The sequence below is a fragment of the Aptenodytes patagonicus genome, chromosome 14 (genome assembly GCF_965638725.1).
Source record: "Aptenodytes patagonicus chromosome 14, bAptPat1.pri.cur, whole genome shotgun sequence".
In the NCBI taxonomy this organism is placed as follows: Eukaryota; Metazoa; Chordata; class Aves; order Sphenisciformes; family Spheniscidae; genus Aptenodytes; species Aptenodytes patagonicus.
In genome coordinates this window covers 2485464-2501880 of record NC_134962.1, presented here as the reverse complement: position 1 = coordinate 2501880, position 16417 = coordinate 2485464, and the positions used below count along the sequence as shown (strand labels likewise).

Sequence of the window (16417 nt, the reverse complement as noted above, 5' to 3'; positions counted from 1 at the left end):
TCTGATCGCTTCCGTGATCCCCCCTCCCCAAAATAAGCCTTGCTCCATGATGCTGACTCTTCCCAACGTGGCGGCTGGAGGCTGGGCTCCACCAGAGCTCCTCGCAGGTGGATTTTGATCGGCTCTTTGAAAGGAGAAGGGAGGGGATGGAAAAGCAAAAGCAGAGCGGGGGGGGGGGGGGGAGGGAGGGCAGGGAGGGGCAAGAGAGAAAAAAGGGTGGAAAAAAAAGAAAAAAAAAAAAAGGAGTTCCAAGTTGAGCGCAAACATACTTGAGGTCAGCAGAGTGGGCAGCCATGAGGTTTCTGAGGCTCTTGTCAGCAAGAGGACAACCAGAAAGGCTGAAAGAGAAGAGATGGAATATCTGGATAAGCAAAAAAAAAAAAAAAAAAAAAAAAAAAAAAAAAAAAGGAAAAAAAGAAAAAGGGCCAGGGTGGGGGGAGGGAAAGGGGCAACAGAAGGTAGGGAGGAAACAGAACCAAACTATCCACATGGTCAAAAAATATACTAAAAGAAAAAAAAAATTGTCTTTAGAGTCCGAACCATGAGAAAAAAGGTCAACCCACCTGCGGTGAGAGGCATAGTTTCCCGTTATGTGTCCACTGCCGTCACAGCCTGGGGTTGGGCAACTGGGCAACAACAACAACGAGTGTAAGTGCTGGAAAGGCAGGAATTCACCCGAGAGCCACGGATCTGCAAAACCAGCTGAGCCCTCCTCGGGGTCTGTCTGCGGGGGGGCTCAGCCCGGCCCCGGTGCCAGACCGCTTACACCGGCTCCTTCCATCGGACCTCGCCATGTGTTTATATGTTTGCATGCAAATAAACCAGCTGTTTCCCTTTCAGCTCCCCTTCCTCCCTTTTTTGTTCCCAAAAGATCACAAGGATCCTGAAAAAAATCTGAAAAAATCGAAAAAATTTGTGGCAAATATGAAGGAAGTGTTCAAAATACTCAGTTGCTTGGTTTGCTCGGTGGCGGTGGAAGACTTCAAGCAGCCTGCTGGGTGGCATGAATGAACAGGCATGAACACCACTGCCTTGCTGCTGCCAATTTGAATGATTTTTGCAATACTGAAGCTCTGGCTGCAGGAATCAGCTTATTCCCTGAAAGCGTCAGATTTCAGCTTTCTGAAATGATGTTTTTTTTCCCAGCCCTTATAGCTGCAAAGAAAACCTTGAAAACACTCTTCACTCCGGAAGGGGAATAAAAGTACCCTCTGACCCTTGTGCCTGGGGGCTCCTAAATTGAGGACAGGCAGAAGCTGCCGCATCCCACCTGCTGCCTTCGCCGGGCTGCGTTTCCCACCCGTCCCTCTCCGCTGCCTCCCCAGAGAACTGCACTTGCGTGGGCGATGGGAAAAGGTGTCATCCCTTCTCGGTCTCCAGGGAATAAAATCCAGTTTGTGCATGAGCAGTGAGGCTCTGGCACGGTCGTGCCCTGCCTGCCCGAGGCCAGGGGGTATGCGAGAGAGCAGGGATGTCCTGGGACACCGCAGGGATGTCCTGGGACAGTTTGGCCTGGCAGGCTGAGTCTTGGGAATGCAGCTATTCCCTGCTCACCCTTGAGTCCTTTTCACAACCACAACACCCACACAAACACAGTGAGCCTTAGAGCCAGCGCTGATATGAAGATGTTCAAGCAGCAGTGACGTATTGCTACGTGGTACGCACTCGCCTGCCAACAGCAGGGCAGTGAGAAGATAGAGGTGAGGAGCACCTTCACAGCGACTGCCATCAGTGCCTGGAGATGGCCCAAGAACCGCACCCAGACACAGAGCATCAAACAGACACAGAGGGCAAGTCTGCTCCCGAGTTAACTACAGCTAATTCATCACGGCCCTTGGGCCAGAAAGGAACAAGGATGCTAAAGGGGGAGAGAAGGCTCAGGGCTGCCCACGACACCATGTATTTATTCCAGGGCTGTTTCCATTTAGGAAATTTCTCTACCCTCGTAATACAATTATAGCACAGGAGGACTTCAGGGCTCTACCTCAGAAACTGCTATTCACATCGCTGCTGGATTTTAACAAAGCCTTTAGAGCTTGCATAGGGCAGCTGGCCTGTGCTTTGCTCATTTAGGGAAAATGCTGCTGCTGCTCTGCCCCTACAGATCTCCTCCTTGCCTGTCTGCTCCCTCGGCTTCCTGCTTGCGTAGCCAAATAACGAGCTACGTTGTATAAAGTCAGCAAAACGATGCCCGCTGACTCTTCCCTGTTTAACATATGGGAAGGTCAGATGCGCAGGAAAGAGGCCCAAGCACAGCAGATCTGCTGGGATGCCTGGGAGGTGAGACCTCCCCATCTCAACCTCCAGTCTGATCCCGACCTGCCATTAGATCAGAGCCAGGTCCAAGCTGCAGCATTTAGGTCAGGCTCTAAACATTAACCATTAGTTTGGAGGATCAGTGTGGATGCAGAGCAATACTCCACCTAATAGAATAGACCTGGGTCTATATTTCCACCCACCCAATGCCATGAATACGCAGATGTGAGTTCGGTTAAGATCTCTCTCCAATGTAAGATGCAATCTTGCTGTAGCCCTAGTTCACATTTTGTGGCCCTGCAGTATCACGGTGATGGGACTCATTGCTCTACGTTAAACAGCCCACAAGTCCCGCCTTCCCAACGAGGCACCTTGCGGTTCAACGCCCCCATGAAGAAGGTACTGAGATCCCTCGGGTGCTCTTGGCTCCACAGCATCACCCAGCGTCCCAAAATAATTCAGGGCAGGAGGTTGGACAGGCTCCATCACTGTGCCAGAAACACACGTGCAGGAAAACACCAGGGAAAACGGGCCCTGCAAGGAGGTTTCTAAGTCCACGTCCGTGAATCCTGAGAGCACCGAGCTCCCCAGAAAGATCCCTTCATCACTGCAGAGTTTCAAGGCCATATGCCTCATTGATCAGCAGTTGTATGAGGATAGGGTCTCTCTTTGAGCTTTCATTTGAACCGCTTAGATGAGATAAGACCAATCACAGTAAGAAAGAGAACTACACTTCTAATTTTTAAAATGTATTTGCTAACAAATTTTGTCTCCTACCAGCCTGGCTGTCCTGCATACATATTTTATACATTTTGGAGGAAGATACAAGAAGGCAGGACTTACGTGAGCAGCTCTTTCTTGATGTCCTTGGAGAGGAATTTAAGCTTGAAGTTGGTTAAAGTAACTTCCCCTGGGTATTTTCGTTCTTCAAAGTTTTCCTCCGACACTTCTTGCTCATCAGCTTCCGAGGAGGCAAAAGAGTGGGCGGCAGGCTCTGACTGCAAGAAAACAGCCAGGAAAAGTGGTTGTAGTGGTGGTCATTGATGCTGAGCCATGGCGGGAAAGGATCCCAGGTTCATCCCAGTTAGTGCAGCATTGCCAACGCTCCTGAGCCCTTTGCAAGCGCCTTGAAGTACCCAAACCAGAGATCAAATAGCCTGCAATTTCCCCTTTTTATAGGAGAAACGGGTAAAACACGTCTGTACAGGGATTTACACCTGGCTCTCCCAAGGTCTTGAAGGGATGAAGATCAGTGCAATCCCCCCATACTCATCCTCAGCAGCACCTGCCTCCCCATGGGCAGAGAAGCAGCGTGCTGCTTCCAGGGCCAGGACGCTCACCCCAGCCAGGAGGTAATGGCTGGGCTCCCCCACGGGCAAGGATTAATGTTAAGTGGCGCGCAGGGCCATATCTGCTAATGGCAGATACAAATCATCCCGGGGAACGTCACCAGGAGCACCACTGGTGCAAATGAGCCGAAAGGATTTACAATGAAGAAAGCACTGCAGACCCAGGACAACGCAAGTGGTGGGTTCTTCCTTGGCAAAAGCAACCCAGCAGATCCAAGAGCATCTGCTCCTGCCTGATTGTCCACAGCTGATGTCTGGTAGCACTGACAAAGCTAATAATACTCTTCTGCTATGTTGAAAGGGCAAACTGGGGGTTCTGGAGGAAAATAGGACAACTGTGCCAGCAAACATGGCATTCAATCCCCCATGAGATGTTATTTAAGCATCAAGAGTCACCGCTCACCTCTTCTGGCTCCTCTTCCCGCTGACGGTTTGGTTTAGTGTAGTCAATGGGCCCATCCCATTCATCCTGGCGGGAGGTCTGGCTGGACTGGGGGGAGGTCATGGTGCTGCTCGTGGCACTGGTGCTGTTTTGGCGCTGGGACACATCTGGGGACTTCATGCTGGGACTACTGCTGCAGCTGCTGCTGCTGGGAAAGGTGCTCTCCCGTTTGCGGTGCTTGTTCATACTCAAGTCCAGAGTCCCATTTTCATCCACCTCAATGTCCATGGACTGAAAGGTCGGAAGCATGGCCAACGTTAGCAGCTGCCAGCAATTCCCTACGGGGATCTTGCCCCCCTTTGTCTTCTGCAGTGCAGGGGGCAGATTATTCATGTCCCATCCTCTCCACAGTCAGTTAGAAGGAACTGAATGGAAGGGATGCTCTTTCATAAATATTTTCAGAAACATGCCGTGCAAATGCACTCCTCTACTACCAGCAACGTGGCATTTTGACTCAGTTGCTCGAACACAGGCATCTAGTGCCATTTAAGATGCCCCATGGCATCCAAGACGTCTGCCCAAGGCTGGGGGTGCAACATGGGACTCCTGGAAAACCTGTGTTCCTCTGAAAAATAGCTGGAGGTCAGCCTGGACGCAACCAGGGAATCTCAAATGGCATCAGATACAGACCAGTGAGCAACTGAAATCAGCCCTGAGACTCTGCTTGGGAACGATGCTCATCTCAGATGGGTAATCTGAACCATGATGCATCTCCATAACACACTAAGAGCCAAGATTACCTCCTCCAAACTGCATCACCCAAAGCAGGGAGTGAAAGGATGATATGTGATGAGTCTCTGCATTCCCTCTATATTTAAAGATTAAAATGAAAGGAAGAGTAAAAAAAGGTATTTCTCCCATCCCAAACTTCCAGTTTTAACCCGTTCTGCTGCGTGGTGGCGCGGTGGTCCCCGGGCACGCTCGGCTCACCTTGCCGGGGGCCTCTTGTTGCTTCATGCTGAGATTCTCCGGCATTTCCCAGCAGCGGGTGGAGAGGTTGAGGATGGCAGTGGCAGCCATGTGTGCAGCCTCGGCATCGTGGGAGTAGTCGAAGCCTGTGGAGGAAGATGAAGTGCTCTTCACGTAACTGCTGGAGGGGCTGTGGCTGGGGGAAGAGGCCTTTGGAAAAGGTTTGGCTGGAATAAAAAGAGAAGGAACAACACAAGGCTGATGTATAACCAGCACGGGCAGCGGTGAGAGGTTAAGTCAGTCTGACACAGCTAACGTATTAGCACTTCCAGTGGCAACCTGTCGTTATTACCAATCCACAGGCTATTTTGTTGCCTGGGATGTGCAATAGGAGCAGTGCTGGCTGCGGCTTGCGCAATGGTCTCTCGGTGTGAAAACTTAATTCATTAACTGACTCTGCCATCAAGTCCCCAGAACATGAGTGCTTTTCTTCATTAAAGCTACTCCTCGGTGGAAGCAGCTAAAGAGAAAGTTTAGAGAAGCTTCCTGGCTCTTTTTTTGTTGTTCATAACTTATCTGCAGAGCTGACTTACGGGGAGATTTCTTGTAGCATGTTTGAAAACTTACAATTTAAAAAATTACATTAATAGCAAAACCATGGCTATGAAATACGAGCTTCCAATGATCACACCAGTGAAATATGGATTTTCTGACAGATGAGATATCATTTAAATATGCCTGAATAACAGGATTTACTACACAGCCGCACGCGGCCACGACACCGCACTGTTACTCTATGTCACAGCACGCAGCAGTGCAATCCTGGAGAGGCAATTTCTCTTTACACCCTATGAAACAAAAGTGAGTGTTTCCCAGGGTTAACCCACAATAAAACTCGCCCTAATCTTGAACCTGGACCTGTTTAGGAGGGCCCTGACCCACACAGAGTCCCTCTGAAGTCAGTTGTTTCAGTGGGTGCAAACAGGGGATCATCTGATTTTCAACAGTCACAGGATTGTATTCTGAATCAATTAGCAAAATCTTCAAGTTCTTAATTCATTTTACTATGCCCTTTTTGGGGGAAAACATCCCCCCCTTCAGTGGGAGTCTCACCCAGGGAAGACTCATAAGCTTTGGCCCAACGATGGTGAAGCAGCAAGACAACCTTGGTTGATGCGGCTACAGAGCAAAGCGATTTCATTATTCCCCTTACAAACTCGTAATATAAGACACTATAAAATGCTAATCTTCCCCAGGACTGCTTTCTTCCTCGTTGTGCGTGTATATAATGCATATTGACATTAATGGGAGCTATGCACACACATGCAGGGGAATATAAATCCCTCTGGATGAAGATCTCTTTAAAATAAGTTCTTAGTGAAAGGAACAGATTTCCCTGCTATGATTGGCAATCATATTCATCTTGTCGCTTTGATTAACTCATTGGAGGTTTGCCCAAATGGTTATTCTTGTGTATGGCTGCTTGTTTTCGAGTCCAGTTTAATCCATGTCTTTGCGGCGGGGTGCGGGTATTTGCCAGCCCAACCTGACAATATCCAGGATCGCGAGATGCCAATTTCAATTTCACACCGTAGGCTCAGCAATGCTTTTCCATTTCATAAGTATTTCTACCACTAATAGACTCGCAATCAGCAAATTAGTAAAATAAGTGATGAGAAAAAATAGAAAGGATTATCCTAGTGGGTCTGCTGGAATTATTTTTGTCAGTACAATTACCCTGAAAATTCTTTGCTAATATTGCAAATAACACAATCTATTCAGCAAGAGAATCACTTGTGCTGGGAAACAAATTACTTTTCCATCAGCCCTAACCCAGGATGACAGTGGCAGTTGTGCTCTCTGGCCTCCATCCAATTTCATTGTCTGATCCTTTACAGATTTAGTACTGTAATAAAGGGCGCTTCCATTGTAGTGCAACAACCAGGATGCTTTCAAGTACGAGCACTTTTTAGAGAGCAGCTGCATCAGGATTAAACAGGATTGTGGAAGTGGGATTAGCCAGACAGAAAGCCCTCTTAAGGCTGCTGACTTCTGCAAACCGGGCTCCTAAATCTTTTTTTTTTTTTCCCTCAGAAAGATGTCTTCAGGTGCACGTTTGGTGTCAAAGGGAAGGAGGAGGTTTAACATCAGTCTGCGGCAGGCTGGCTCCCCATGCAGCTTCCCTCCTGCTCCTGACAGCCCGGCCCCTGAACGTTTATTTAGCCATTTCATTTTCACCCACACTTTCGTTGCACGGTGTTGTAACCAGTGCAAGGTCCTCGGTAAAGAGCAGAGGTGGGTGGCAACAGTAGGAAAAAGCGGGGAGATAGGAGGTGGGTGATCGATAGGTAGCAGAGCTGGAGAGCAGAGCACAGCAGAGAAGACAAATGGGTGGAGTGGGTCATATATAAGATGGAAGAGAAGAAAACTATAATCCATTTAGCTAGATGAGGAAAGACAGATCAATAGATATGAACTGCAAAGCAGCGAGGACCGACTGAGGACAACTGTGTAACTTATCCCACCTAGAGACATCGCTTAGATTAATGTTCCCACCACTCGATGCAATTCTTCCCAAAGCCGAAGCCAGAGCGCCTCTCCCCCAGGCAAAGCTTTACCGGCAGCTATGGGCTCCTCTCTCCACCATGTACATGCCACAGGACGCATCTCAGCCTCCCCCATCCCCATTTCTCCCCTTGCTTCGCAGCAGCAGGAGGGATCAAGCGACTCAGCCCCGAGCCTCCCATCACCCCAAGCCATGATCCCAAGAGCCTCGCGACACGTTGAGAAAGGCAGAAAATGCAAAACCCAGCCCATCCCTGCTCCCAACTTACATTTAAAGGCTTTAGGTGAGGTTTCGCTAGTCTGAATCTTTGGGGCAAGCATGCGTTTGCCAAAAACCTGAGCATCAAAACTTGCATAATCGAAGGTGACCTTGGAGTACTTCTCCAGCTCCTTGGCCAGGTTGGCCCGGGGGGTTGCTGGGACCATGTTGGGCCGGTAGCTTCCGTACTGAGGGATCTCCAGTTGCTTCACAAAGCACATAGGCCTGAGGATGAAACAACGAGCAGCAGTGATTTCTCTTTTCGTCAATGAAACAGTTGTTGGGAGGGGACCGGACGCGATGGGGACGCGTAGCTGCACCTTGTCCCCAGTGGGTTACTGGGGAAGGAGAGGCAGCGACAGCCCTTTTGCTCTCCCTCAGCAAGTCTGCATCTGGTTTGGGTCTCTTAGATTCCTTTTTTATTTTTTCCCCTTCCTTTCCTTTTTTTCTTTTTCTCTTTTTAGGCAAAACACCAAGGCGTCCATCTCATGCAAAACAATATTCTTGCAGGCTGCCGTGGTGTGGCAGCACTTTCCAACAGCAGTAGAAACTTGGGCATCACTCATTTATGGGACCCATGACACAGGATGGCACACGAAGGCCTGAGGACCCCAGTTTAGCTCCACTCCCCACTGCAAAAGCACCAGGGCCTCTCCCCTGCCTGCAGAGTCCCTCTTAAAGACCTGCTTCTGCTGTGCTGCCTATCATGAATCAATTTGTCTTGCATATAAATTGTATATAAACGGCCTATTGTTATTCTCCTTCCCGTGACCTCTTCCCACCCGCGAGTCCTTGGAGTGGAAGCTCCTTGGAGCATGGACTGTCCTCATGATGCACTCAGAGCGCTCTGCGCCCGGCGTGGGCTCCGCTGGAAATAAATAAGTAATCGCCCTAAATGGCCTTTCCAAAGCACCGAGCGCTGGTGCACCAGGGCGCTCAGCGGTCCTGGGGAGCAAATAAATAAATTAATCAGACCTCGATGCCTTTGTGGGAGTGCTACTCAGGGCTCGTACTGCGGTTTTTATCCTGCACTCATTGCAAAATAACTAACTGTATTACAATCCATCTGTAGCCTCATGAATCACATCGGCTACGGAAGCCCGCATCTATCAGGGACATCCTTAATGTGAGACAGCCCTTTCTCCCAGGAAGACAGAGACGGGCGAAATAACAAAATAAATGTGACTGGTTTGGCAATGATTGGCAGGTTTCTCTCCTCTGAACCGTGCGGGCTAAGGAAGAAAAGCGGGTGGACTTACGTGAAACTGCCATCGAGTGATTTATATGTAGCCTAAATCTCCTCCTCCCCCTCCCTGAGCCCACCCTACTTATAATGCTAATATAATAGCCATCATTCTCTGGCAGTTTGCATTGCAGAGCAATCGGCACAAATGCCTTCTGCTGCACTGGTAAAACCCTTTGGCCTGTAGCCTCAGCGTTAATTGATGCTACAGAAGCAATTCATTGTCCTCAATGCCCTCCCTGGGATCATCAATTAAATATCTCCCCACCTTGGCGAGACCTATGATCATAATAACAGGACTCAGCAGTATCAAGATACAGCCGGAGGGAGCCGTGACGGCTGCTCTTGCGAGCGTGGCATTGCGGGGAGGGCCGGGGCAGCGCGGTTACGCGGCGCTGGGCTTCGCGGTCCCGTTTACCTGAGTATCCGGTCAGAATTGGAGCTGGTCTTTGAAGGATCACCAGACTGGGTTTGTTGCTTTTCGTGCGATTTGGCTAATTTTTCAGCAGCAGCAATGGGGCACCCAGATAAACTGTAGGAGTTTTTTTTAAAAGGAGGAGAGAAAAAGAGAGAAGGAAACCAAGCATGAGGGATGAGCATGAAAATGTTCATTTCAGGGACCCAGAACTGCACTGAGCCCATGAGAAAAGTGTTTGCATTTAAAGGGTTTTTTTTTATTATCATTATCCTAGCTTACTTTTAGTCTTGGCAAGCAGCAAAGCAGCCAAACATCAAGTGCCAAATCTCTCCAGGATGAGCCCCGGAGCATCCCCAGGGCCCGGAGGTGGATCAAGGAGGCAGCTCCCCCGGGCTGAGCACAACAGGGCAGAAGGGGATGGGCTGGTTTCTTTGAGTGGTTTTAGCAGTTAAATGGCATTTTTGATTTGTGTTTATTTGGATCTTTTGCAGGGGCCGTTTGAAGGGAGCCTTCTGAGGGGCGCTTGCAGGGAAGCATTTGCACTTCTGATGTGCATGGCTGCCAGCACGCCGGTGCCTGGGGGAGATCGGGGGCTGTAATGGCTTTTGCTCACACACATCCTACGCATAAGCCTGGCTCTGCCTCTTTGGGACAGCTTGGCTCTTACAGCGATTGCTCAGGGAAGGTAAAAACCCCTCACAAGCAGAGCCCGCATGCTCCCAGCCGACCCCAAGCCATCACAGGCACCTTCATCACTGGAGCAGCCAGCACCGAGGGAACCCCAGCCCAGCCCCATGTGAAATTCAGGGCTCCAACCCCGCCGGGTCTCAGCCCAAACCGCTGTGCCCAAAGCTCGCTCCATAACCCACTAACACCAGTGGATCACCTCGATCTCACTGCAATCGCTTGCTGCCTGCAGCAAACCGAGCTTCTCAATTAACCAAGCAGATTTCCCTAATTCTCCTTTAGCAGCTACGGCTACGACGAAGCGTCCGCCAGCTTCCTCCACGGCTGAACGAGTAATGACACAAACTCACCTCGCACCTGCAAACGCATCGACATTTGCAGAGCCGTCACCCTCTGCCAATTAAGCTCAAGTGCAATGAATGGTAAATCATAAATTCATGAGCGCATCCCTGTAGCACAAGCTAGTCTGGCTTTTTGGAAGGTTTCTAGCTTTTAAGCGCACCATCCCCTCCGCTTGCAGCCTTCCCGTTTGTAAAAGTGCTCGAGTTTAACCGAAGCCAGAGCATGGGGTATAACTACAGGTCCCAAAGTGCAACCCTGTCCCTTCCTGACCACATCTGGGCTGAGGTCCTACAGCAAAATTCCCAGCTCATCAATAATTTCAGCCTAAATATTGTGGAAATTCCTAGAAATCCTGCTAAGTGCCACACCACCAAACACAAACATCACCCTCCAATCAGCCTCACCGGGCACCCTCTGCTTCCCTGGTGCCAAACACCTCTGCCATGAACCCCCACCTGCATCTACCCCTCCACAGTCCCACCTGCGAGCCTGGAAGCATCGCTCTGCTCTATTGCCCAGCCAGAAATCACTGCCCCGTCTTGCTTTCTCATATTATTCTTTGTTTTAGGGTCATCCCTACTTTGCCCATTACTCAGTACAAGAGTAAAGCCAAGGCTTTTGGGGATGGTTCCCCCGCTGCCATCCTTGCCCTGGCTGTTACGGAGGAGAAGTCAAAGCTGGTACCTCCTGTGCGTGTTGCGGTTGCTGTTGACGTGACCCTGTCCTGTGCAGCCTGGCGTGGGGCATTTCAACACGTTCTCGTGCATCGCCAAGACTTCAGAGCGAGAAGGGGAAGGAGAGAGGGGAAGGGAAGCAAAAACAACTTGATAAAAATCAGAGAAAAGAAAAAAAAATACGAAATCATCAAGTCTTGTACGCTGGTTTCCTAGAAATCAGGGAACGTGAAATGTTCTAATTAGAATTCGTCTGCGTAGAGAAAAAAAGATTTACAAGGCAGCAGTGCTCAGGTCAGCACTAGATTAGCATCTCTGCGCACAGCTTGGGCTTTCTCCTCATTTGCTTATTGCAATCCAGTTTCTCCCATCCAGCCCCTCCTGCCCACCACTGTTTTGGAGCCAGGTCTCCCAATTTCAGGTAGTTTTAAGTGATTGAAGTTGTATCTCTGCTTTTATCCTTAGGACTAGTCTTTGTTTGATTTTTTTTTTAATTTTAATCTTCAGGATTATTCCTTCCTGCAGTGCTGACCTTAAAAGTAAAGAAAATAATTTGATTTGCAGGCTTTTCTAAAGCACACAGCTTGTGTTAGTTATTTATTAATATTTTTTCTGTGAAGATAGCTGTACTTTCTCCTTGTTTCCTGCAGTTCTGTGTTTATGGCAGGTCTGCAACCTTTGAAATTACTGATAAGGAAGGGCTCCTTTTTTTTTTTTCCTATTATGCCATTATCATAAACATACAACATTGATTTTTATATATATGCACAGGGAAAGCTATTTAGGATGCTGGTAGAGAGGTAGAAATAAAATATCCCTCTCTATATATATATATATAAAAAAATCTGTTATGATGATGATAAATATTTTCTGTGGAATAGATGAATCTCAATATAGCACCTTGTGAATTTTACAGTGATGAGAGTATAGGAGGAGACTCAGCTATCCTGCACGTCCTGAACGACTCCTCTCCCTTGCTGTACGGCAGCACCTTCAGCACATTTGGACAGCAAGAAAGAAGAGTTTCCCCTTCTTCCCAACATTTTTCTCTATTTGGGATATCATATGTGACATTCAGTGTAAAGATGGGAATGGCTTAACACCTCTGGAGGTGGGCATCATTTTTAAAGCACATCTTGAGAAGGGACCTCATCCTCCACAGGATGGTGCTAAAAATCTTTAAGAAGGGTAGGACTTCCTAGTAATCTCCACAGAGTTTCCCATGAAGAGCGGTAACACTTTGGTGGATAGGAGCATCCCAGAACAACTTGGAAAAGCACCATCCCATGCCAGAAACTCTGTTATACTCCAAGGATTAATATCAGCCTTGTGCTAGGGACTCAGTCATAAAATTCACATCATTTGGGACTATTTGGAGTGCCCATTGGCCTTGAGACAGCTCTACCCATCAGGTGTGAAATTCCCCCTAGGAGATAAGACTTCAGACTGATTTAAGCAACCCGTGTTATCCCACCAGGTACTCACTCTCGGGAGGGATCCTGTCTTTGTGCGGACAACCAGAGAGGCTGCGATGGTGAGGGTAGAGTCCCGTGACGTGGCCGGTCCCATCGCAGCCAGGAGTAGGACATTTGATTTCTCGCTTCTCGGGTCTTGAGGGATCTAGGGATTGTGGGGAAAGGGCAGTGGGAAGCAGGTTAGCAGATTCGGAGAGGAAGAGGTAGAAAGGAGAGAAAAATTGCTGAGGATGCTTCCCACCATTTTCCCAGTGAAACAGGGAGAAACCTTTGGGTTTGGAGGTTTTTCTTCCTGAAGGTGGAATTGTAACACTGGAAGTTTCAAAAATTAAAGTCAGCAAAGCAATTTGAGCAGCTAACCCAGCTAGGAGCATGGAGCTGCTCACAGCGACCAAGCAGGCAGCCCGGCTCAGCGCCCGGGGGACTCTGCAGCCCCTGCCAAGTCCCTCATGTTGCTGTGGCCAGACTCCTACCACTACTTTAAAACCCACTTGGATTTTAAACCAGCTCTACTGCTCAGGCTGAGGTTTTCAAGACCAACAGGCAATTTAGCCAGGCAATTCCCCTGCTGAGATCTAGAGGACACCATCATTTTGTGCATTCACTGTTGACGTCTAGGATGTCTCCATCCCTCTGGGCATTGAGGATTTGTGGCTAAATTCCCTCTGCGGGCTGTGAAACCCCCCAGCAGCCTAGTTTTCATGTGGTGCTGAGCAGACAAATTCAGCTGGGGACGGGAAGGAAGGAGACACGCGAAGGCTCGTCCCCATACCTTTGCCGTAGTAGCTCTTTCGGATGCTGTCCAGCGGTTTGCTCTGTTTCTCGTCCACCTGGAAGTGCTTTACGTGCTCTCCTGGCAGCCGGCTGGGCTCCCGCACAATTTTCACCTGCTCAGCCTTCAGTGCGATGGCTTGTTCCAGCAGCCCCAGGTTCCCCCTCGTCATCATGTCATACATCTCTGACTCGTCGGTGACCGCCGATTTCTGGGAGCGGGCGTCATCATCTTTGTCGTCATCCGACCGGACCTCCACGATGACCGAGTACTCGGGCTTCGGGCTGAACTGCCCTTCACAGTGGCTTTTCTGGGTGTCCTGAGAAGTGTGAGGAGCTTCTTCACAGATCACTTCAGGAGCCATCTCCTCCTCCTCTTCGTCCTCCTCTTCTTCTTCCTCTTCCTCCTCCTCTTCTTCCTCTTCCTCCTCCTCCTCATCTTCCTCCTCCTCATCATCCTCCTCATCCTCTTCCTCTGCTTCAGCCTTTTGCAGTTTGCAGGACTCCTCGCAGTTTGCATCATCCCGGTGCTCCGGACACAACTCGCTGCTGCGTTCGCTGGTGACTTCGATGACCTCCTCCGCATCCTCCGTCTGGATGATGATCTCCTTGTCGCACTCCTCCTCCACTAACTCCTCTCCCGCATCCTCGTGGACCAGATGCACAACGTTGGACGGCGGCTTGGAGACCTGCAGCTCAGCTTCAGGCAGCTGCCCTTCGATGGCGAGGGTTTCCTCCGCTATTTGGCCTAGGTTTAGGAGAGAGTTGGCGATTATTTCTTGATAGCTGCTATAGTTGGCCTTGCTGGGCCCAGACGTACTTGTTGCTGTGTTTTGTCCATAATGGGTCGATTTGGCTGGGCTTCTCTCTGAGGGGAGGGGGCGGGGGAAGAAGGAAAAGAAAGAAAAGAAGGAGAAGGAAAAGACAAAGAAAAAAGAAAAAAAAAGAAAAAAGGAGGAAAAGAAAAAAGGAGGAAAAGAAAAAGAAAAAAGGAGGAAAAAAAGAAAAAAGGAGGAAAAGAAAAAGAAAAAAGGAGGAAAAGAAAGTAATTGTATAAGCTCATAAACATCTTTTTGTCTTACTTAAGCTTAATTGAAACCAGAGCCTGACTGTTATACCCCTGGAGCAGCCTAATTTATTGCATTTGGGAAAGGCAAGTAGAAAGGGGATTTCCACTGGAAGCTTTCGCGGGGCTCAGATGCGTGCGGCTTCCAGCCCCCCACCATCAGCAGCCATCTGGCCCCCTCGCTCCCAGTGCTCCCCGAGCCAGGGGCTCCAAACCAGGGAGCAACACAGTGCCAGGTCCCCGGCTGGACACCCAGCTTGTTTGCCTGTCACTCCTCTCGGAGAGTGGCCGGATCTGGCCAGGGGGACGGCTCCTGCACCAGGGAAAGCAGCCGAGCCCCTCAAGGCACCGATGCGGGACCCCGGCTGCCTTGCCCGCCGTCTTCTGAGCCACGTGGCAAGCTCCTTTATGCTTGCCATGGGTCTTTCCCCAGGGAGCATCCCTGATGGAAAAGCTCTCATTTTTAAGACACCGGAGATGCTCTGCGCGTATCCCCTCAGCTTAACCAGAGCTTTGCCGTTGTTCTTCCACCAAACATAATAATTGAAGGACCCATCCTGTACATAATTCAGAGGATCTATAACTCCTGGTTATTAACACTCCCTGCCCTTTTACTCGTCTGCAGAACACAGCTCTGCAATCAATAATGATAAAGCACCTTCTGCCGGCTCGGGGCTGCGGGTCTCCTCCTGCTCCACTGCCTCCGCCTCGTCCTCCTCCAGCGTCCCCTCTGACTCGTCAGAGCCGGACTCCTCCTTCACCTCGGCCTCCTCGCTGCCGTCGCTGTCGACGTTGTAGCCTTCATCCAAGGCCAGCTTGAGCGGATGGGATTTTCTCTTCGACACCAGATGTTCGGCCTCCGCATCCTGAAGTTTCCTCTTCTTTGCTAGAGGGCAGCTTTGTAAACTGCAGATGGGATCAAGGAGCAGAGAGGAGGCATTGCCGAGTGAGAAAGGCATGGCTATGGCATCTGAAGCGGTTAGGCAAAGGCAAGTGGGACAAATACAAAAATACTAAAAAAAAATCATCCAGCAGCCCAGATTTTTAGCTGTTTTAACCCTTCGTGGCCAGAAGATCTGCTCTCAGACCTTGACTATTTGCAACTATCTCAACTTTACTCAGAAGTCAGCGCAAGGATGCTGAGCTCGCTCCAGCAGTCTGGCCAATGGGCAGTTGTTGTCCAGGGAGCAGCAGGACCAACAGCTCCCAGCACCACTGTTAGTGATGGCCACCAGTGCCACCACGAAACCAGGCAGGGGATGCAGAATTGGCCCCTGGGGCATGTCCACCAACTGCTCAGATTTCACCATTACAGGGTGATGAAAACCATCAGTTAAGGCTGGCATGGCCTCAAAGGCAGCCAGCGTGCTCTCATTTCCCCTCCCTGCCTATAGAGGCACTGAGCAGACCAAAATCTCTGCCTGCCAACAGCTCCCATCAACCCTAGGTGCCTGAGCCAGGTACTGTGCCGTGGTTTGGGGTCTGTGGGAAGGCTACGGTTAGCCTGGTGAAGCAGATCCCCCAGGATCCCTCACGAACTGACAGAGAGACAGAAATAGGCTCTTTGGTAGGCAGATATGGGGCAGCTGAGTTCGGTTGCTGCTCTGAACCAGCCTCTCTCCAGTGAACATCTGTCTTTGGGTTTCTTGCTCACATTTCTCCATCCCCACTACCTCCAACCCAGCCTCACCTTCTGTGTCTTGCATACTTTCCACGGATGTGTCCTGAGCCGTTACAGCCTGGGGTTGGACAGCTTGAGAGGAAAACAAGCAACCATCAAGAACAGCAATAGGACTCACAGAATTCATTTTTAATTAGAAGTGTATAAACTATGGTCAGTTATACAGGTCCTGTGCACAAGGAACAAAATAACTGCAAAAGGGAAGATAATTTCCCTCAAATGGTTCAGCTTGTCCCTTTGAATTCCAAGTGAGGAGGGCAGGAGAGCAGCCTTGCAGTTT

At 49.6% G+C, this 16417-nt stretch overlaps 1 protein-coding gene across 3 annotated transcripts in view; it reads right to left on the bottom strand.

The window, feature by feature from the left end:
- Positions 1 to 16417, bottom strand: part of MYT1 (myelin transcription factor 1) — a 68680-nt gene that overhangs the window by 14562 nt on the left and 37701 nt on the right. For 2 of the 3 annotated variants that reach the window (XM_076351976.1, XM_076351978.1), the window contains exons 5-16: positions 16147 to 16209; positions 15115 to 15362; positions 13392 to 14258; positions 12630 to 12764; positions 11155 to 11245; positions 9442 to 9555; positions 7791 to 8005; positions 4978 to 5183; positions 4009 to 4278; positions 3100 to 3254; positions 564 to 626; positions 270 to 338 (exon numbers count right to left, since the gene is read on the bottom strand). In XM_076351976.1, coding sequence (XP_076208091.1) covers positions 270 to 338; positions 564 to 626; positions 3100 to 3254; positions 4009 to 4278; positions 4978 to 5183; positions 7791 to 8005; positions 9442 to 9555; positions 11155 to 11245; positions 12630 to 12764; positions 13392 to 14258; positions 15115 to 15362; positions 16147 to 16209 — 2496 coding nt within the window. The remainder of the gene's footprint in view (positions 1 to 269; positions 339 to 563; positions 627 to 3099; positions 3255 to 4008; positions 4279 to 4977; positions 5184 to 7790; positions 8006 to 9441; positions 9556 to 11154; positions 11246 to 12629; positions 12765 to 13391; positions 14259 to 15114; positions 15363 to 16146; positions 16210 to 16417) is intronic. The other variant, XM_076351977.1, reaches the window with a different exon arrangement.